Source organism: Nannobrachium achirus (assembly GCF_963921795.1).
Source record: "Nannobrachium achirus genome assembly, chromosome: 9".
Taxonomy (NCBI): Eukaryota; Metazoa; Chordata; class Actinopteri; order Myctophiformes; family Myctophidae; genus Nannobrachium; species Nannobrachium achirus.
The window spans coordinates 19861438-19881596 of NC_137818.1; the positions used below are offsets into that span (position 1 = coordinate 19861438).

Consider the following 20159-nt stretch of genomic DNA (forward strand, 5'->3'; position numbering starts at 1 on the left):
AATAAATGGGGTCTGTTTGGGGGTCCTTGACATAAAAATGTTTTAACAGAATATATAAGAATGACTATTCGGATCAAAGGTTGAAAGTATATCTGAGCATTGGCCCTTGAGTTGGTTATTGTAGTGGCATTTGCGCACACAACACAACACTCTGAAATGTCCTAGGGCTATTTACAGGGTTAAATAGCTTCATTTAGGTATGGAATGTGCCTCTTCATTTGGAAATGAGCAAGCACAAATGCAAAATACTTCATAATTTACTGTCAGTAGCCTACTGTACATAGTCTACTGCAATAACAATGTGTGGTTATCACAACATCATTGTCTCAGTTACAGTACACCAGTGGGGGAAGCGCGCACGTAATGTTTCCATATTTGGGCATGTGGGCCCGCCCCTCTAATCTGCAGGGATTTGAGGCAGAACAGGACAAACTTGCAGCAGTTGTTGTTCAACTCTGCAGGGCTGAGGAGCTCAGACCAGGACACTGCACTCATCATGTGGTTTGTTCCAGACTTCTCGATCGAGACCTGGACTCTCATAGCGATCGCCATCTCTCTCTTCGTGCTGTAAGTAGGCATAAAGCTTTTCAAACAGAGTTGAAGCTGTCAAATATTGAGTTTGGATATTGAGTATAGCCCAAGGCTGTTTTAAAACAAGTGTAATGTTGTATATGCTGTTCAAGTTCACTTGGGGAAAAAGTATACTTTTTTAACTATAACTTTCTCCTAGCCTGCACTGAACTGTTTTGAACTGAGCTGTTATGTAAGTTGCTGACCTGTGAGACCTCCTCAACAAAATGTTAACCTTTTCTCCACTTAAGGTGGAGCTAAATGTTTCCACATTCATGTAGACATAATGGTTATGTAACAACACAAATAATAATAGGGCTAAATTATCAGCAGCCAAGTTTTGTCTTTGTAATACATTTTTCAACAAATTACAACTAAATGACAGAATCAGCTTTGTTGTCACATCACATTACAGGTGTAATTGTGATGAGAGAAGAGAATAGAAAAGAACAAGTTATAACAGGAAGGCACAGACAAATCCAAATATACAGTATTAGTCCAATAGGCCTATTAATATAAAGTGTTTTCAATGGATAGATTTCATGACAGAAATGCTTCTTAGGCAGGTGGAAAACATGACTAATTCCATGTCTGAATGCAGACCTGAATGTATTCAGTCGTTTAATTTGAGTTGGGGGGTGTCAGATTTTGGTCAGCTTACTGTACCTCATTATGCAATGGCATAATGTCATGGTCACATCACATGACAGATTTCCTTTAGATGTCATGTGGCTTGCTGATGTTTTACTGATAATATTATTGTTTGCCCTTCTGCACAGTTCTTCAGTCTCACATGGACTTGGAGACACGATAACACTTGTATCAGAGTAATAATGATGGGAGTGCTACTGTTAATAAGCAATTATGCTAGCTGTAAAATGCAGATAAATGCCGATATATGAGTGTAAAGCAGGGCTGGCTCACACCCAACGTATCTACAGTATGTTATTGTCCCCGTTCCTCCTCCCCAAGCCTGTATTGGTTATGCAATACAAGAATGTCCACTGATGGATGGGGAAAAAAGGAAGAAAAAAAGTATGTCCCCCTTAGTGTTAGTTTGACAATAAACGGCTGGAGCTTCACTAGTCAGATCCCACACAGGTCCCACACACAGAGCAGATGACTTTTTCCAGTGACCACTGCAGTGTTCTAATTTAACCTTATTATTATTGTTATTTTATGCATAATATTCTCCACCCAAGTTATTTTTTCTTGTCTACATCAATAGTTCTCAAACCTTTTTGTGCCAAGACCCCAAAATAATATGTATTTGGCCATGGCCTCCCAGAAGGAATGATTAATTTTGTGTTTTAATTTTCAAACACTTTCAAGATTGTTTCAAAAATGTTCAAAAATAGCAGATATACAAGCTCTCCGCGCAGCACAAACTGATGGTGAGCTTGCGCCTCTACTATTTTGTATTAGCCAGCACTGAATATCTTAAATGTGCTTTCACGGTCTTAATGGATTAAAAGAACAGTTGTGATAGCAATACATATTCCCACACTTATTTATGAGAAATTACTAGTGACTGGTGATTAAAAAAAAGATATAATAATATGACATAATTGTCTCTACATTATCATCAGGTATGGATATGCACCGTATGGATTCTTCAAGAACTCCGGCCTTAAAGGACCAAAGCCGTGGCCCTTTATTGGGACCTTCTTGGATTACAGAATTGTGAGTTGCCTCCTTCTGTTACAATATTATTGCAAAGATTTGAGATGTTTCGCTGAAACTTACAAAGACTCCTGATTTCATTTTGTAGGGTGTCCATAACTTTGACATGCAGTGCTTCCAGAAGTATGGTAAATTGTGGACGTAAGTTTGAGAGCATGTTGGAGTGAATGTGTGCATTGTAATATTTTTTGCTATATTTTGTTGCTTATAAAAGATAATGTGTAACCTTTCAAAGTTAAATGAACATTGTGTCATAATCAAATAATCGTTCCTGGGGATAAGAATCCATATGAAATAGCCTGGCTTACTATATACAAGGATAACGTGTACAAGAATAAGAACAAATTCATATAAATGGCATTTTCCTCTGTTGACGCTTCTGTTTTATTAATCTCGATTAAATTGATTAATCTTAATCAGAGAATCCAATAATCATAAAAAGATTATTCTGGTCATTCCTGCACCTTTCAGTCATGCAACTTTGCAGCTGATTAGTACATTGTTGGTGCAGGTTCTTCGATGGCAGGCAGCCAATGATGGGCGTGATGGACACGGCCATGATCAAAGCCATCCTGGTGAAGGAATGCTACTCGGTCTTCACAAACAGGCGGGTAAGGAGTAGGACACTTCACAGCATGTCACTTATTAGTCACTGCGTCATTCTGACCACCATCATCTACTGTAGGACAGTAAAATAAAAGTCTGGGTTTCCGAGGCTAGTAGGACAGTGTCTGCATAACCAGGGTGTTGGCCCAACTTGTGGTGGTGCCAAAGTTCACGACTTTTTGGAGATTTGGTTGCGATTCACCAGGTAACGATTCGATTCGACGATGCATCGCGATGCAACTCAAATGTCGGATTGGGCATGGTGCACTCACGCACATAATGCAAGGTGTATTTGTAAGTTAGCCATCATATATAATTCTTATGTTTATGTGTCTGTGTGTGTGTGTGTGTGTGTGGTTCAGGACCTTGGGCTAAATGGACCCCTGGCTGATGCAGTGTCAGTCGTAGAAGACGATGCATGGAAGAGGATTCGTAGTGTGCTCTCGCCATCTTTCACCAGTGGTCGACTCAAAGAGGTAAGGACAAGAGATGCAAAATCAGATGGGATAACCATCCACCATGCCTGTGTTGCACCTATTGGTAAACAGCACTCCTCAAAGTCTTTGTCGATGCACACACGGAGTTTGAAGTCGGTCAGTCCCATATATGCACATGAACATACATGGGCATATATACTGTAGCGGTCAGATCTGTGGATCTGGACAATCGGATCTCCATATCGTACAGCCTATACAGTATATGGGCGTATTGGGTTTGTTTATAGTTAAGTCTGAGTCAGAGTGACGTGGCTGTGATCTGCCGGTTGGCCCTCCCAGTAGCCAATTTTAAGATTCGATTTGTTTCTTTGGAAACATGCCAAAATGTCCATCTTTTATTAGAACTCGATCTGAGCAGGAATATGACAGTACCGTACGTGTCACATAAACTTTATGAAGCCTTTATAAGATGAAGGTCAAGCACATGAGATCATTCGATCACTGGGAACCCATTTGTTCTCTCCTATTTATTTTATACAGATGTATAAAATCATGATGCGCCATTCCAGCAACATGATAAAGGACCTTCACAGGAGAGCAGAAGCCGGGGAGGCCATAGAAGTCAAAGAGTGAGTACAAGAGCTATGATGATTACATCTTATTCTAATCTAAATGTCTTATCAATTACAAAAAGTTTTAAATGAGTTGTCTTAACAACACAACAATAGAAAATAGAAAGGTGTCGGTATAGTAAATATTGTTGTGGCGACTGCTTCTGCGGCCGACTGCGACTCAAAGGGACTAGCTGCACTAGAAAACGAGCACTCCTGGTCTCAATCTAACTGAGTTTCAAAAACACTGTAAAATATATATATCAAACATATAATTTTCCAAATGTCTGTCTGTCTGTCTGAGTGTCTGTCTGTCTGTCTGTCTGAGTGAGTGTCTGTCACAGCGTTTCTCCTCAGTGGCTGGAGCAATTGATCTGAAATCGCATCACCATTAGCATATGAACACACCTAACATAACTGTGAAGCCTGTTTGTCACTTTCACAAATCATATGCTGTATATTAGCATTTGTATGGTGTATCTATATCTATTCTGCATCTAGCTTGAGGCATATCTATTCTGCATCTAGCATGAGGCAACATGTTTAACCAGCTCTGTGTGTGTGTGTGTGTGTGTGTGTGTGTGTGTGTGTGTGTGTGTGTGTGTGTGTGTGTGTGTGTGTGTGTGTGTGTGTGTGCGCGGGCGGGCGGGCGGGCGGGGGGTGGGGGGGGGGGGGGGGGGGTATGTTGTCCAAAAATCATGCAGATCGGTACACAGTAAACGAAACGGGTATTTCTTACATTGATGCTCCTACATATTATCATGCAAGCACCAGTTAAAGTTACTTTCCATCCCTCATATCCCATAACCCACCCCATCCCTCACATCCCATAACCCACACACTGCACATCATTTCAGAGCTTTGAACGGGTAAGGGCTAGTATATATAATTTGGGGAAGTTGACATAAGGCGTAAATTATTAAAACCAGGAAAAAACAACACTTATGCTATATTATGATGACATCCAAAATCTCAGATGATGTTGTCTCATATCACGATATTGAGATAATTCACATTCACACGTTGCCCAGCCCAAGTTGAACATGTTGAACGTGTTGCTCCCATAGTGTATTTGGACCATACAGTATGGATACTGTGACCAGCACTGCCTTCAGTGTGGACATTGATTCCATCAACAACCCTGGAGATCCGTTTGTGAGCAACATCAAGAAGATGGTCACATTCAACTTCCTCAATCCCCTGCTGGTGCTTGTCGGTATGTGTGTCGAGCAGTGGTGGAAGACGTACTCACATTGTGTACTTACAGGACAACTTTAGTTTTTTACATCAAGGGTTCATATTTTAGATTGTAATTAAATAATATAAAAGATAAGTGTTAAATTGATTTCATTTACTTCTTTCTATTGTTTTAGAGATTCTTATTTCAGTGGTTGGGGCCATGCGTACAAGTGGCTAAATATGACATTTTACACAGAATAAGCCCATTCCCAAGATACAACGCAACCTTTCATGGTTGGATGTGACTTGTGGGGGCTAGAAGTGTTACTGTAAATAGCAATAAAGAAACTGCTGGCTTATTGTGTCTAAAAAGACATATTTAGCCACTTGTACGCATGCCCCCATGCGTACACATGCCCCACATTTTAGCACGGTAAACGTGATAAAACAATAGAACGAAGCAAATGAAAACATTTTAACACTCACTTTTTCTTTTGAACCCTTGTTGTAAAAAGGTTGTCCTTTAAGTAAAAAAGCATTAATACTCAATGTAAATATATACTCCCGTACTCAAAGTGTACTTGAGTAAAAGTACAAAAGTATAGGAATGTCGTATTTCACAAGTTCAAAAAACATATACAATTTGAAGACGGCCGATCTAGAAGCTCACAATGTGTCGCTTAATGAGCTCGTAGATCTGCTATTTTCAAATGGCTGAAATATATATAGGGCTGAAGTGGTTAGTGTGATTTGTAATAATAATCAAAATATACAAAGTAACTACTAACTTTTTAGAGCTTTAATGTTTTCAAATAATTGTAGTGGAGTAAAAAGTACAATTGCCTCTGATTTCAAATTGTAAATTGTAAAAAAAAAAAAAGAAAACCCAAATTGTACTTAAGTACAGTACCTGAGTAAATGTACTTAGTTACTTTACACCACTGTTCTTAACCAGCACTGTCTGTGATGTTTTCCTGCTAAGACTTGAACTTACGATGCACATTCTGTCTTTTCGTTCCAATTCAGTTCTGTTTCCATTCCTGTCAAAAATCTTTGACAAAATGGAGGTGTCGTTCTTCCCTGCTGACGTGTCGCAATTCTTCTACACCTTCCTGGAGAAGATTAAAGCTGAGCGGAGTATAAATGACCACAATGTAATTGTCACAAAGTGTTGTGTCGAATAGCTCTATATTCTGATAGCAATCATTGAGACAGTGTTTGTTCGGAAACAGGTCTCACCCTGTCTCTCCAGCTAGTTAGACAGAAAAGTTAAACAGAATACATCTTAGGGTCACTCGGGATACCAATTATATCCAGTCAGGAGAGAGAACTCATACACAATAAACAAGTGAAATTGGAAGTGATGGAACAAATAATTAGCAGACAAAATTGGAACTGGAACACGATAAAATAAAACCTGATAAATTCTCTCTCCTGATTTGATGAATTTGGCAAACAACCTGAAAATGTATTTTCAGTTCATTTAAAAGCTGAAGAGACGTGCAGGGAGACTCCTGTTACTGAATGAGCACTCGAGAGCAGGGCAGGAATTTCATGGAGGCCATGGCCGCCGTTGCCCCTCAGTTTGGCCTTGTGCCCCTCAAACCAATGGCATGACCTGAGGCCACAGTGGCCTTAATGCCCCAGCTGACTGTACCAGTTTCTCCTGTCTCTTTCTTGTCAATATGTAGACAGTAGACACCAGTGTCTCTTTTTGTCATGTAGACACCAGTGTCTTCTGTTGATTCTGAAATCTTAACTCCCCTGACTCCCCATCTTTAAGCCAATCTAGTGACTTTGATTGGTGCATGGCTGAGCATGGATCAGATTGTAAATACCATCATTTATCCATTTCACTGCAGAAGTGCAGATTAGGTTATCATCCCAAACCCTGAAATACTACAAATTCTTTCATTTGACTAAAATCTTTGTTTTATTTGATGGCCTTCCTGCTCGAGAGCAAGGATTACTATCAGAATAGAGCTTTAACTATTTTGCTTTAACCAATAATATAATGTACACATACTGTATGTATCAGTGTGAGGCTGTGAGCCAGTATCTAAATGTGTGTTTGACCTGGCAGAATCGAGTGGACTTCATGCAGTTGATGGTGGACTCTCAGGGTTCTGAGAACAACAAAGATGATAAGCAGTACAAAGGTACGAAAGCCAGTGACGGAAGAAGTACTTGCATGTTTTACTTAAGTAAAAGTAGCAATGCCCTACAGTAGAGATACACTGTTACAAGTACCAGTTTGAAGTTCTGTATTCGTAATTTACTTGGTTAAAAGAACAAAGGTATTGGAATCATAATATACTTAAAGTAGGCTACCAAAAGTAAAAGTGCTCATTATAGAGAATGTCCCATTTCACAATCTTTTCATATGTATATAAAAAAATAATTTTCCAATAGCCCAAGTATGCATTGGGCTGAAGTGGTTAATGCATGTTTTGTAATATTAATCTAAATCTACAAAGTAACTAGCAACTAAAGTTTCAAATAACTTTGAAACTTTATACTGTAAATATACAGTATACACTTTATACAGTACAATATTTACCTCTTAGATGTAGTGGAATAGAAGTAAAAGTATTGAAAATTGGAGGGGGAAGAAAAGTATACTTAAGTACAATACTTGAGTATGTGTACTGTGCTTAGTTACTTTACACCACTGATGAAACCACACAAAGAAAATGAATACCCACGATGCTCAGCTACGCTGATAGTTAACCTTGCCACAATGAGATATGTGATCTTGTAATGCAGGGGTCTTCAATGTTTTCAGGCCAAGGACCCCTTAGTCGAGAGAGAGATGAAGCAGGGACCCCCACAACCCATAGATACCATATGGGGCTGTTAAGTCTGACATCATTTTGTAGGCAGAGGAGAACTTTTGCCCCCCAAAAAAGCGAATCTTTTTACTATTTTTACTATTTACAAATTTTTCTTCTCTTTGTTGTTGAAAGGAAAGTGGTAGAATTATACTTTAGTCGTTATTTTTGTCTCGGATCTGTTGAAATAGCGAGGGACAGATATTGACAATAAATCTGCTTGGAGGTCTGACTACAAAATGATGTCACGGCTTAAAAGCCCCATAGTTTTATCGTTTGATGGCACAATCATCAGTGTATTTTGGATTCATGTCAATTTGTGTTGTCAGATATTTAACTACCGGTACTTGAACCGTCGATACTTAATAAACTTGACCTTTCACTCTGTACTTAGTCTGCTCCTTTTCTCCTCTATAAACATCTTTGCCGAAAATAGTCTGCTCCTTTTCTCCTCTATAAACATCTTTGCCGAAAATAGCCAATCTACAAGCTCACAACGCCTTGCAGCGCGAGGCATTGTGAGTTTGTAGATCTGCTATTTTTGGCTTAGGTTCTCAGGATATGGACACTAGGGTTCAAATGGCTAATATAAAAAAAGAAAAAAAGTTTCTATCACACCAAAATTTGGAGGACCCCCTGTAGTAACTCTGAGGACCCCCTAGGTGTCCCGGACCCCCTGTTGAAGACCCTTGTTGTAATGGTTGAGGCCTTGTGGTTTGTTCTTCTGACAGGGCTGTCAGATCACGAGATCCTCTCCCAGGCTATGATCTTCATCTTTGCCGGCTACGAGACCAGCAGCAGTACACTCTGCTTCTTAGCTTACAATCTGGCCATCAACCCTGACATCCAGAAGATCTTACAGGAGGAGGTCGACGAGGCCTTCCCAAACAAGGTAATGTTCCTCTTCCCTTTCTCTCACTTCTGACTGTTCTTTGCAGAGCCGGCGCTAGCCGACAACGATGATTAAGTACAAGCTGAAGTCCTTGTCATGTCTGTCTGTCTGTCTGTCTGTCTGTCCTGGTACACGCAACACCACTGACCACTTTCTTAACACGCTGAGGAAGGCTTGATGCCGAAACCCTGTTAATTAAAATGTACCAGAAGGTTTCTTTTTTTTTAACTGCCATTCTTGACTGAGGGGGCGAGATGGTGCTTCGCCTCCTTATGATGCCGGCTCTGGTTATTTGTACTACCACTACTACTACTATCTAATAATAATAATAATAATAATAATAATACAAACAAGTATAATATAGTCTGGTTGCCCTGTTATGGCAACCACGCTAATAAAACATGACAGTTAAAGTGCCTTTCAAAACACCCAAGGTCTAGTATCAAAGCATGTAAAACAGCCAGGTAATAAAAAAAAGAAAAAAGTAAAAGATTGTATCTGTCAAAAAGCAGCAGGTAAAAAGATTATCCAAAAGTCCTGTCTAAATATTTGTGTTTATTTTGATATTTATATTTTTACTGTATTTTATTCAAACACAATTCACAATTCAAAACAAACTATATTGTTGTAGTTTTATGTAGAAGCAGTGGCATCACTATAGTGTTTTGTTTTGTTTCCATCAACCACCAGGCTAAACCGACGTACGAAGGCCTGTCGCAGATGGAGTACCTGGACATGTGTCTGAACGAGTCCCAGAGGCTGTACCCCATCGCCAACCGCTTGGAGAGAATCGCCAAGAGCTCGGTGGAGATCAACGGCGTGACCATCCCCAAAGGAACCTGCGTCGCCGTGCCCGTGTACGCTCTCCACCGCGACCCCTCCCTCTGGCCCGAGCCCGAAGCCTTCAAGCCCGAAAGGTAACTGTGTTGTTGTTACACGAAACGCCAGCGCTTCAAACCAACGTTGGAAAACATTTTAGTTGTTGCTTAGAGAACATAAAATTTCTCGTTTGGGTCTCGTGCCAAAAAGCCTGGGAACCACGGAACCAGACTAGTGAAAATAACAGATCTACAAGCTCACAACGCGGCACGAAGTGACTCATTCTGAGCTTGTAGATCTGCCAAACCTTTTCTGGATAAGGGTCAAGTTGAAAATCTTGAAAGCGTTAGCGGCCCACCCATTTTATGCTGTAACACGGCATCCAAACAGCAGCCGAGTTAAGTGGTTAAGTCAATCCATTGTGTTCCGGCTTGGATCAGTGGAACTAACGTAGTATACTTAACGTTCCTGTCTGCAACGTTTTATAGAAAGAATACCATGTCTAAAGGGTCATTCACACTGAGCACTATAACTATAACTATAAAAGTATAGTTTTAAAAATCATCAAGTCCAAGTGGATGGCAGAGTTCACGTCGGCTATTAAAAAACATACAATGGTGAACGATATAGTTAGGATATAGCTTGCAATACTCTTGCGGCCCACATGTTGGGAAGCACTAGGTTAGACCATGCTGCAGGTTTTAGATAGGGTAAGCACTAAGCATGAGAACTTAGGCAAATGGTGCATTTATATAACAACTTTATCCAAGGCACTTTACAATGTGCGTTACATTCACCCATACCTTGATGGTGGAGGAAACCATGCAAGCCACCAACCTGCTCATCGGGAGCAGAGGTTGAGTGTCTTGCTCAAGGACACTTTGACACCAACATAGGGAGAGCTGAGTATCGAATCAGGGACCTTCCGTTTCTTCCACTCTTGGCTACCTCCTGAGCCACTGCCACCCCAAGACACTCTGTTCGGTTTCACTGAGGCGGAGCCTTAACCTTAACTCATACAAACCACACTTTCAAAACCCCTATTCTCTATTTCTAGGTTCAGCAAGGAGAATAAGGACAACATAGACCCGTATGCCTACATACCTTTCGGCGCAGGGCCAAGGAACTGTATTGGCATGAGGTTTGCCATCCTGTCCATGAAGTTAGCCGTGGTGGAGCTCATTCAGAACTTCACCATCGTCACCTGCAAGGAGACTGTGGTGAGTAGACATTCTTCTACACAAGTACACAAGTGGGTCATCAACGTGTCCATACGCAGACAAATATATCCGTGGCAAAGACTAGGCCTTGTCTTATACTGAATGTAAAGTATACATGTACCAGCATGGTGATAACCGGTAAAATCCAGAGTGTGAATCTAACCCGGAAAGTACTCTGGACTTTGCTGATAATTGTGGTTGTTCATTTTGTGGTTATTTAAAAAGGTGCTGTAAGTGATATGTTTTGGTTAAAACAAAAAGTATTTTGTTAAAAAGTTAAAGCTCTCCTGCTCTTTAGTAAGTACGGAAAATACATTTCCAGGTGGGAAATACCTTTCATCCAATCAGGAGAGAGAACTCATTTCATCACTGTTCCAATTCCAATGTCTTCAAAAGAAAAAAGAAAAATAACTTTTAATGATCTGTGATGTTACTTATGTTTCTCCAGATTCCAATGGAGCTAGGAATTGATGGCTTCACAACACCTAAGGAACCCATCAAACTCAAGTTGATTCCAAGAGCACATGTGGCTGCTTAACCTGCTAAATGCTAAATATACCCATGTCACTCAACACTTCTTTGACACTTAGTTCAATATCTCACTTTTGTCGAGCGCCATTTGTTGAAAAGGCATATAGTACAGTATAAAGTATAAATCAGCTTCAACTCTAGCCTGCCAATTCTTCCCATTTCCAGTGCTTGATTCATGTCATATTTTGAGCAGTTTGAAAATGTGCCTCAACAACAATCAACTGCATATGACTGTATTTCTATTCTCATGTCATCTGTAACCATTTTTTGTATATAATAAAGTGATTATATCATATTATAGCGTGATTATTAAGTTGACCACCTAGGCCTAAATAGAAATATTTGAATTATGGAATTTATTTTAATAAGTATAGGAATACATTCCAGAAAGTGCTAAATTTACTGTATGAGATTGATAGCTACAAAATACTGAATACAACCTTTAGAAAGACATAGGCCTACTAGAAATATAGTGTGAATAAGTAGCCTTATCCGCTTCATCTGTTACATGAGCTTTGTGTACAGAGCAAGTTAATCCAGGAGATTTTACTGCACTTCTCTGTGCAGAGTTCAACAATGACTGCTTGATAGATGAAAGCACAGATGATAGCCCTCTCTCTGTCTAAGAAAGATAACACCCAACAGGTTTCAGCCACTGCATTCCAACACAGGGACGTGCTGGCCATTGGGAAAAGCGGGACAACTCCCCAATGGCCGGTTCATTCCCGGCCGGTCCAGGCCTTCGTTCCATTTTGGGGGGCTGGGCGGCCAACAAAGTAAATCGTCACCGTCGGGCAGAAACCTTGTATCTCCAAGTTTCAAATGTGTGCATTTTTCCGCAAAGCAAGGCCCTGCTTCATCATACAAGGCCATCGCCCAAAAGTAGTGAAAACAGCAGATCTACAAGCACACAACGCCTCGCGGTGCAAGGCGCTGTGTGCTTGTATTTTCACTAGTTTAAATCATTTTTCAAATGATGAAACAAAAAAGGGTTTTGGACATACAAAGTTTCCACCCAACAACAACGAAATATAACTCATGTAATTGGCCCACTGGCTTGTCACTTGTCATGATCTGAAATGGCAAATCTTTGAGTAGCAGCAGCGCTATAGAGAGAGATCTCTCTCTATAGCGCGCAATGAGGGCATCTCCAACTCTTTTTCCCAGGCTGAATCAGGGGTACAGCACGTCCCTGTTCCAACAACAGTGTATATAACCATTAGCTCATAGCTATCACTCATGCACATAAAGAAAACGAGAGCGCAAATTCAAAACAGGTTTTCACTGCTAGGCCTCATGTTTTCTACTGCACTGAATAGATGGCCTCCTTTAAAATGTTTGGATATTGTTTCAAGGGGGAGCACTCCCACTGCTATCTCACTTTCCATTGATTGATTGATTGATTGAAGAATTTATTAGAAGTTTGCAATAGAAAAAAGTACAGTTTCATGACAGTACAAATCACTGGTACAAGGTCAACTAAAAGGAGATCCTAGAAAGCCGAGGCTTATTTCCACAGGAACCACACTTTAAGTATCTCATATAACATTGAAAGACAGACGGATAGAACATAGTACTTTATCTAGGATAATATCAGTTTCAAAAGCATAACATCAAATACAAAGGCAGAAAAAAAGAATAATAAAAAGGGGGGGGGGGCATGGGGGCTTAGTCTATTTACAAGTCACGGGTAGCAGCTGTCTGAAGGTGACTTTTCATACCAATTTTGAAGGAGGCTAGGGATTTGCTCTCCTTTAGGGCTTGAGGAAGGGCGTTCCACATGTTGATGGTGTAGCAGGAGAACGAGTTAGAGCCTTGTTTAGTGTTAAATCTACGTTGATGATGATTAGTGGAGTCTCTGCACACAGTACACACCCACAGTACTACATAAACAAGCTCCCCTCTTTTTTGTTAATAAATGATAGTTTAAAAAAAAATCAAACCTCGGTTCGAAGTGGAGCGGTGAATTTGAGCAGTTCCAGGTAAATATATAAAATATATAAATATATTCACCTATTTATATATTGACATGTGTCAATTCTTGATTGCCCGTGGCTCGCTACGGTGGCTGCATGCTGAATAGATGGAACAGAGATATTTTGGATAGACTGTTCAAAGTCCCTGACTTTTTTCACCTATTTTATATATTGACATGTGTCAATTCTTGATTGCCCGTGGCTCGCTACGGTGGCTGCATGCTTCGTGAGCCTCCACTCTAACGGCTATCACGGGCAGACGCAGACAGCAGAGGGGGTCGACTCGAGATACGCCAACATACCATGCTTGTTAGTTGTTATTAACGGACTACACACACACACACAACAGCTGATCTTCACGCAGACAACACCTCGATGTGCGTCTTGCGCGAGGCGTTGTGAGCTTGCAGCTCTCTCTCTCTCTCTCTCTCTCTCTCTCTCTCTCTCTGAAATACGATTCTCTCTCTCTCTCTCTCTCCCTCCTCTCCCCCCGTCTCCCTCTCGCTGCCGTTAACCTTTGTTTTTATCGCGACGTGGTGTGTGTGTGTGTGTGTGTGTGTGTGTGTGTGTGCGTGCGTGCGTGCGTGCGTGCGTGCGTGCGTGGCGCGCGCGCGCATGCGTAGATCCTGTTCGAACTGAACGAAACAAAAAAATCCCATCATTCTCCATGCATCAGGGCGGAGGGGAACTCAATTCGATAGGTACCGAAATGTTGTGTAACTGCTGTGCGCACATGCGCAGATCCTGTTCAAACTCAACGGGACACTTCTCACTTGTGAGACTGGACACACATTTCTGCCTATCTATAGGTACCGAAATGTTGTGTAACTGCTGTGCGCACATGCGCAGATCCTGTTCAAACTCAACGGGACAGTTCTCACTTGTGAGACTGGACACATATTTCTGCCTATAGCGGAGCTGCTGTGTTTCACACACCGCTCCAAAAACCTACTCAACATTGTGAAAGTCTGACCTCTAGTGGAAGGCTGGAGCATTGCAATGAGACGTGAGACCATGCCAGGCTAGGTTTTTTTTTGATTGATTGATTGAAGAATTTATTAGAAGTTTGCAATAGAAAAAAGTACAGTTTCATGACAGTACAAATCACTGGTACAAGGTCAACTAAAAGGAGATCCTAGAAAGCCGAGGCTTATTTCCACAGGAACCACACTTTAAGTATCTCATATAACATTGAAAGACAGACGGATAGAACATAGTACTTTATCTAGGATAATATCAGTTTCAAAAGCATAACATCAAATACAAAAGGCAGAATACAAAGAAAAAGGGGGGGGGGAGCATGGGGGCTTAGTCTATTTACAAGTCACGGGTAGCTGCTGTCTGAAGGTGACTTTTCATACCAATTTTGAAGGAGGCTAGGGATTTGCTCTCCTTTAGGGCTTGTGGAAGGGCGTTCCACATGTTGATGGTATAGCAGGAGAACGAGTTAGCGCCTTGTTTAGTGTTAAATCTACGCTGATGATGATTAGTGGAGCTGCCTCTGGTGTTATGATCGTGAACATCCTTGACCTTTAAGAAGTAGTTTGTCAGGTACATGGGAATCTTGGAGGTGTAGTGTATCTTGTACACCAGGCCCATTGCAAGATGCTGTACTCTGTCAGCTACTTTGAGCCACCCCACGCTTTCGTGGTGATGCTCGGTAAGGTGGGTCAGAGGAGGGAGACCAAGCACAACCCTAATTAGTTTGTTTTGGGCTGTTTGGAGCTTTAGCTTTAAGGCAGCTGGGGCGTCGCGATACCAGACAAGGACTCCGTAATCAATGAGGGGCCCAATAAGAGCACCTCCTAGTGTCTTTCGGGATTTAATATTGATCAGTGGGGCAACTCTTTGCAAGAAGCGAATTCGTTGATTGACTTTATTGATTACCTTGGTGGTCATTTTTTCACTGGATAGGTTAGCCTCCAGGATGCAACCCAGGTAGCAGATGTGGTTTTTTCTTTCTATCACAGTGTCACCTACTTTAATTGTGAAGTTCTCAACTAGGCTAAGTTTCTGACTAGATCCAAAGAGGATACATTCAGTTTTGCCTAGGTGAATTGAGAGTCTGTTGTCATTGAGCCAGGTGCAGATCTTGTTAAGTTCACAGTTAAGGGCCTTTTCAACCTGCAAAATGTCTCTGCCTGAGACTAGGAGAGCCGAGTCATCCGCGAACAGAAACAGATTGCAGTCACAAGCAGATGACATGTCGTTTACGTATATTAAGAACAACAGTGGTCCTAGTATACTCCCTTGAGGTACTCCACAGTTTACTGGGAGGGGGGGGGACAGGGTTCCGTTGACTTCCACCATCTGTTCCCTCCCCACCAAGTAAGAGTGCATCCATCTCACTGCTGTGCTATCAAGACCAATAGCTTTGAGTTTTTCGATCAGAATAGAATGATCGACGGTGTCAAATGCCTTCTGGAGGTCCAGCATGACCATGCCACAATATTTGCCATCGTGAATTTCACGTTTGATGTAATCATTCAAATAGATGAGGCATGTATCTGTGGAATGGGACTCTCTGAAGCCAGACTGGAACTCGTAGATCAGTTTATTCTCTTCAAGATATTTAGCCACCTGTTCATAGACAATTGTTTCCATTACCTTAGAGATGGAACTAAGGATTGAGATTGGCCTGTAGTTGCCAGGGTCAAGTTTACTGCCTTTTTTGTGCAGGGGGGTTACCTTGGCTAATTTGAAGTCCTGGGGGACATAACCCTGCTTGATAGATAGATTAATAATATGGGTAATGATTGGGGCAATGGTGGCAGCTGAGTCTATGAGAAATTTGGGGGCAATTTTATCATGGCCAGCGGCCTTGAATTGAGGTAGGGTGCGCAGTTTTTTAAACACTTCATCAGTTGACACCGTGGCAAGTTTAAAGTTGTCTTTGCATACCCCAAGGTTCCTGTAGAATTTCAAGATGTGCCTAACACCAAACAGCCCAGATGGAGCGGGCAGTTTATTGACCAGATTTTTGGCCATGGAGGTGAAGTAGATGTTGAGATTTTTGGCTACATCAAGACTATCCGTGAGGAGGGTTATGGGAGTTTGGATGGATATGTTGTTGGCTATGGATCTGAGTTTAGCACCACAGCCTAGCTGGGTTTTAAATAGCTTCCATAGGTCTCGTGGTTTGTGGATGTTTTCCTCAACTTTCTCATCCAAGTAGTTTTTTTTGGCAGAAAGGATTAAGGAGGTTGTCCGATTTCTCAGTTTATTAGCCTCTAAACTGACTATTTCTAATTTGGCTTTAAGGTGTTTATTGGGGCCTTTTTTGAGTTTGTGATTATATTTGCGTTTCTCAGAGTATTTTTTGTCTCTGAGTTTCATTGATTCACAGATTTCCGAATTCCACCATGGCTGTGAGCGGGCTTTAACCCTGACCCTACGCAAAGGAGCCACTTCGTCTAGGGTAGTGTTGAAAATGGATTTAAAGCCTAGCCAGGCTTCATCGACCTGAGTGCTAGCTAGTACTGGGGACCAGTCAGATTTCTCCAGTTTATGGTTAAAGGCTTCGCTAGAGTAGGTTTTGAGGTTTCTAGCTTCAACTGTTTTGTGGCCGTCAGCTTTGGACTTATGTATTTTGCGGGTGCAGTAAATGATATCATGGTCGCTTAGACCACCACATTCAATAGTCCCACTCGCGGAGACTTTAGATTTGTCTGTGGTTACAATGAGATCTATGGTGGTTTGAGAGTTATCTGTAACCCTAGTTGGCTTGGTGATGAGCTGAGTGAGCTGAGTGAGCTGAGGTTAGGTTAGGTGGATCAATCCTAGCCTGGCTAACCAGACTATAGCCTAAGGCCCCGGCTACACGGAGCTGGATTGTTGCTGGATTGTTGATATCTAGACACTTTTTTGTGCTGTTGGGGCATGTAGCCACACGAAGCTGGATAGTTTGGCAGTGAATCTGGATAGTTTTCAATCCGGATAAATAAGTGGAGACACTGAAAACTATCCGCTTCACTGGATCCGTGTAGTCAAGATAGGCGGATATTTCTGAAGACAATGACATCACCGTAATCTTCGCGCATGCCCATTGATTCTTTTGGCATGTAACACGAATCCCAGTCAACACTCTCTTGTGCTCTCATGGCCTTGTATTGTACGGCGATATTAAGCAGCAACTCAACCTCATCGTCGGTCCATATAAAAATTGTATCACTTTTTTCACTTTTATCTTTTTTCTTCTTGCTCTCCATGACTTCACTCACGTGTTTTCAGTAGCTGTTTGTTTTTGTTTTTGATTCACTGCCGGTGTTCCGGCTTAGTACTGCGCATGCTGAGATGCTGAGCCTATTCTTCTATGGTAGAGCACTCTGGGTATTACTTATCCCTTACCACCACGGCGCCACCTACTGGCCTGGCATGCTTGTTGGAGCCTATAATTATAGACCTCCCTCCATGCCTCCCTCTAGTGGAGGTCTGGGGACTCATATTTTAGACCTAGATATCCAGCTCCGTGTGGACCTAGATAGTTTTCTATCTGGATATCAACAATCTATCTGGATATCAACAATCCAGCTCCGTGTAGCCGGGGCCTAAGCCTACTATGCTTAATGCAGCTAACTAACTGCAGTATATGTATCCCCTCGTTGTTTTAACACTCTTTGTCCAGAAAGTATGTTACAACATCACCTCACACCAACATACTCAAGAGGCCCACTGGATACATGAAGACTAAACTCCAAACAGCCCAAAATAAACTAATTAGGGTCCTGCTTACCCTTCCCTATCAGACTCACCTCACCGCTACTCACCAGTTAAGAGTGGGGTGGCTCAGAGTAGATGACAGAGTACAGCAACTTGCAATGGGCCTGGTGTACAAGATACACTACACCACTATGATACCCAAGTACCTGTCAAAATACTTTATAAACATTAAGGATGTCCATAACTACAACACCAGAGGCAGCGCCACAGATCACTTCCAACCCAGAGTCAAAACCAACAAAGGGTCAAACTCGTTTTTCTGCTATACCACCAAGATGTGGAAAGCCTTACCGAAGGCCATAAAGGAGTGTGGATCACTAGCATCCTTTAAAATTGCCCTGAAAAACCACTTACAGGCAGCAGCCGTTCGCAACTGGTAAAAAATGAACCTAGCCCAACCCTACCCTCCCCTGCCCCTTCTTTGTATACTGTTTGTTTAGACTTACTGTTTTCTTTTTTGTTTTTCTTTACATATCTACTGCATAGTACTGTGTTCTATTTGTCTGTCATTCAATGTTATATGAGATACTTCAATGGTTTCCAGTGGAAATAAGCTTAGTCTTTTCATGGATCTCCTTTTAGTAGACCTTGTACCAGTGAACTGTACCGTCATGAAACTGTACCTTTTCCTATACAAACTTCTAATAAAGTCTTCAATCAATCAAACATGACAGTGCTTGTAATGGATGGAAATATGTAGTAAGACTAGTACTAGCCTAGGCCTAATGTGAATTTTACCAGGCTGGCACCTCAAGCCAGGTGAATAGGTAAATAATGTGTACGCACAAACGTACACATTCTTTTCTTTCACAAAGTGGTTGACTCACCAAGTTTGAGCAAGGCTCTAGGGCAGATTTTTGCAGGGTTGTGTCTGTGTAGACATCAGGAGGTGGCAAGTGCGAGCTAGTTGTTGTAATATTGTCTTTTGGCCACTACGGGGAGCTAGAGTCCCGCGAGATGCTATGTGTGAATGTGTCCGGGACTCCGGGCCAAGACGACTACTATTTATTTCAAGAGGCATTTTGTTTTTAGTAGTTAGTTATGTAATAAGTAACCTCGCGTAGCCAGGCTTACTCAGTGTAGTCAATGGACTTATGCTACTAGCATAAAGGTTCAACTTGATACATTTGCCCTAATGTAGTGAAGCAATGACAAAGTATTCTTCCCCTTGGCGCTCTGTAAATTTCAAAACAATTTCTAGCCTCACTGTGACTGAAATATCGTCGAACAACATACTCGGGAACTTATAATTTGACAAAAACCGATGGACATGCCATGGCATGAGTCCAAATGTGTCCTTTTATATTCTTCAATCCATTGTGGCTGCAGCTCACACGCTGCTGCTGGAGACCGAAACTGGACTGGGATCAAACAAAGAGGTTTATCCTCCTCAAAGTCCTCATACAGCGCAGCAGAACGGGAACGCCTCCATGCAGGATTGCCATGTCTGCTTATTATAAGCCACTTTGGGCTTGTTTTTTTTCTCCTGTTCCAGTGTTCCTGGAACAGGAGATGCTCCAACATCTGGCTTTGTCCGGTCAAAAACTGGTGGGGAAAAACGTGTTAAAAAATGTCTGTGGATTAAGTAAACTGAAGTGTGGCCTACATCTGGCCTACATCTTGGCACAAAAGGCTCAAAGTTTGTTGTACACCCAGGCATAGGCGACTCTAGCCTCTTCCAGCAAGGGGTGCACGACCTCTATTACCTCATTGCGCGCGCGAAAAAAATTGCGGATATTAGCGGTTTTGTAATGTTGTTTTAGCGGATTTCTGCAGTTAATTTTGTACCCAAATGTAAAAATAAGTTACTTGCGGTTATCGGTTATTTGCGGGCAAATTATGCATTTTTTCAAGTTAAAATCGGTTCGGTTCTACACGGCGGCAGAACCATTTTGGGCTTAATATAATAGGGTTTATAAAAGCATGATCTGACTGTCTTAGTCTTACCTTGGGCTGGTCAGGAGGAAATGGTTCAGTCACGCACAGTGAGACAAGAGTCCTGGCTGATAGAGCCTGAGGTCTGTGTTTTGTAGAGGAAAGTCAGGTACAAAATGATCCTCTCCATGTGATGTTTCAGGGCAAGCA

The 20159-nt window shown here is 41.6% G+C and overlaps 1 protein-coding gene across 1 annotated transcript; it reads left to right on the top strand.

Annotated features, from left to right (window-relative positions):
* Positions 1-265: 265 nt before the first annotated feature.
* LOC308290551 (cytochrome P450 3A30-like) lies at positions 266-11674 on the top strand. Its single transcript, XM_080732448.1, has 13 exons — positions 266-567; positions 2160-2253; positions 2342-2394; positions 2765-2864; positions 3222-3335; positions 3837-3925; positions 4975-5123; positions 6113-6240; positions 7170-7245; positions 8649-8809; positions 9500-9726; positions 10686-10848; positions 11297-11674. Exons 1-13 carry the CDS (start codon positions 497-499, stop codon positions 11384-11386), a joined length of 1515 nt encoding a protein of 504 aa, XP_080588574.1. The 5' UTR covers positions 266-496; the 3' UTR covers positions 11387-11674.
* Positions 11675-20159: the final 8485 nt, after the last annotated feature.

Bases quoted from the DNA above. Each gene is read 5' to 3' on its own strand.
- LOC308290551 (XM_080732448.1), top strand. From the start codon at position 497: ATGTGGTTTGTTCCAGACTTCTCGATCGAGACCTGGACTCTCATAGCG. The intron at 2,254-2,341 runs GTGAGTTGCCTC...TTCATTTTGTAG, and splicing joins CCTTCTTGGATTACAGAATT to GGTGTCCATAACTTTGACAT. The intron at 2,395-2,764 runs GTAAGTTTGAGA...TTGTTGGTGCAG, and splicing joins AAGTATGGTAAATTGTGGAC to GTTCTTCGATGGCAGGCAGC.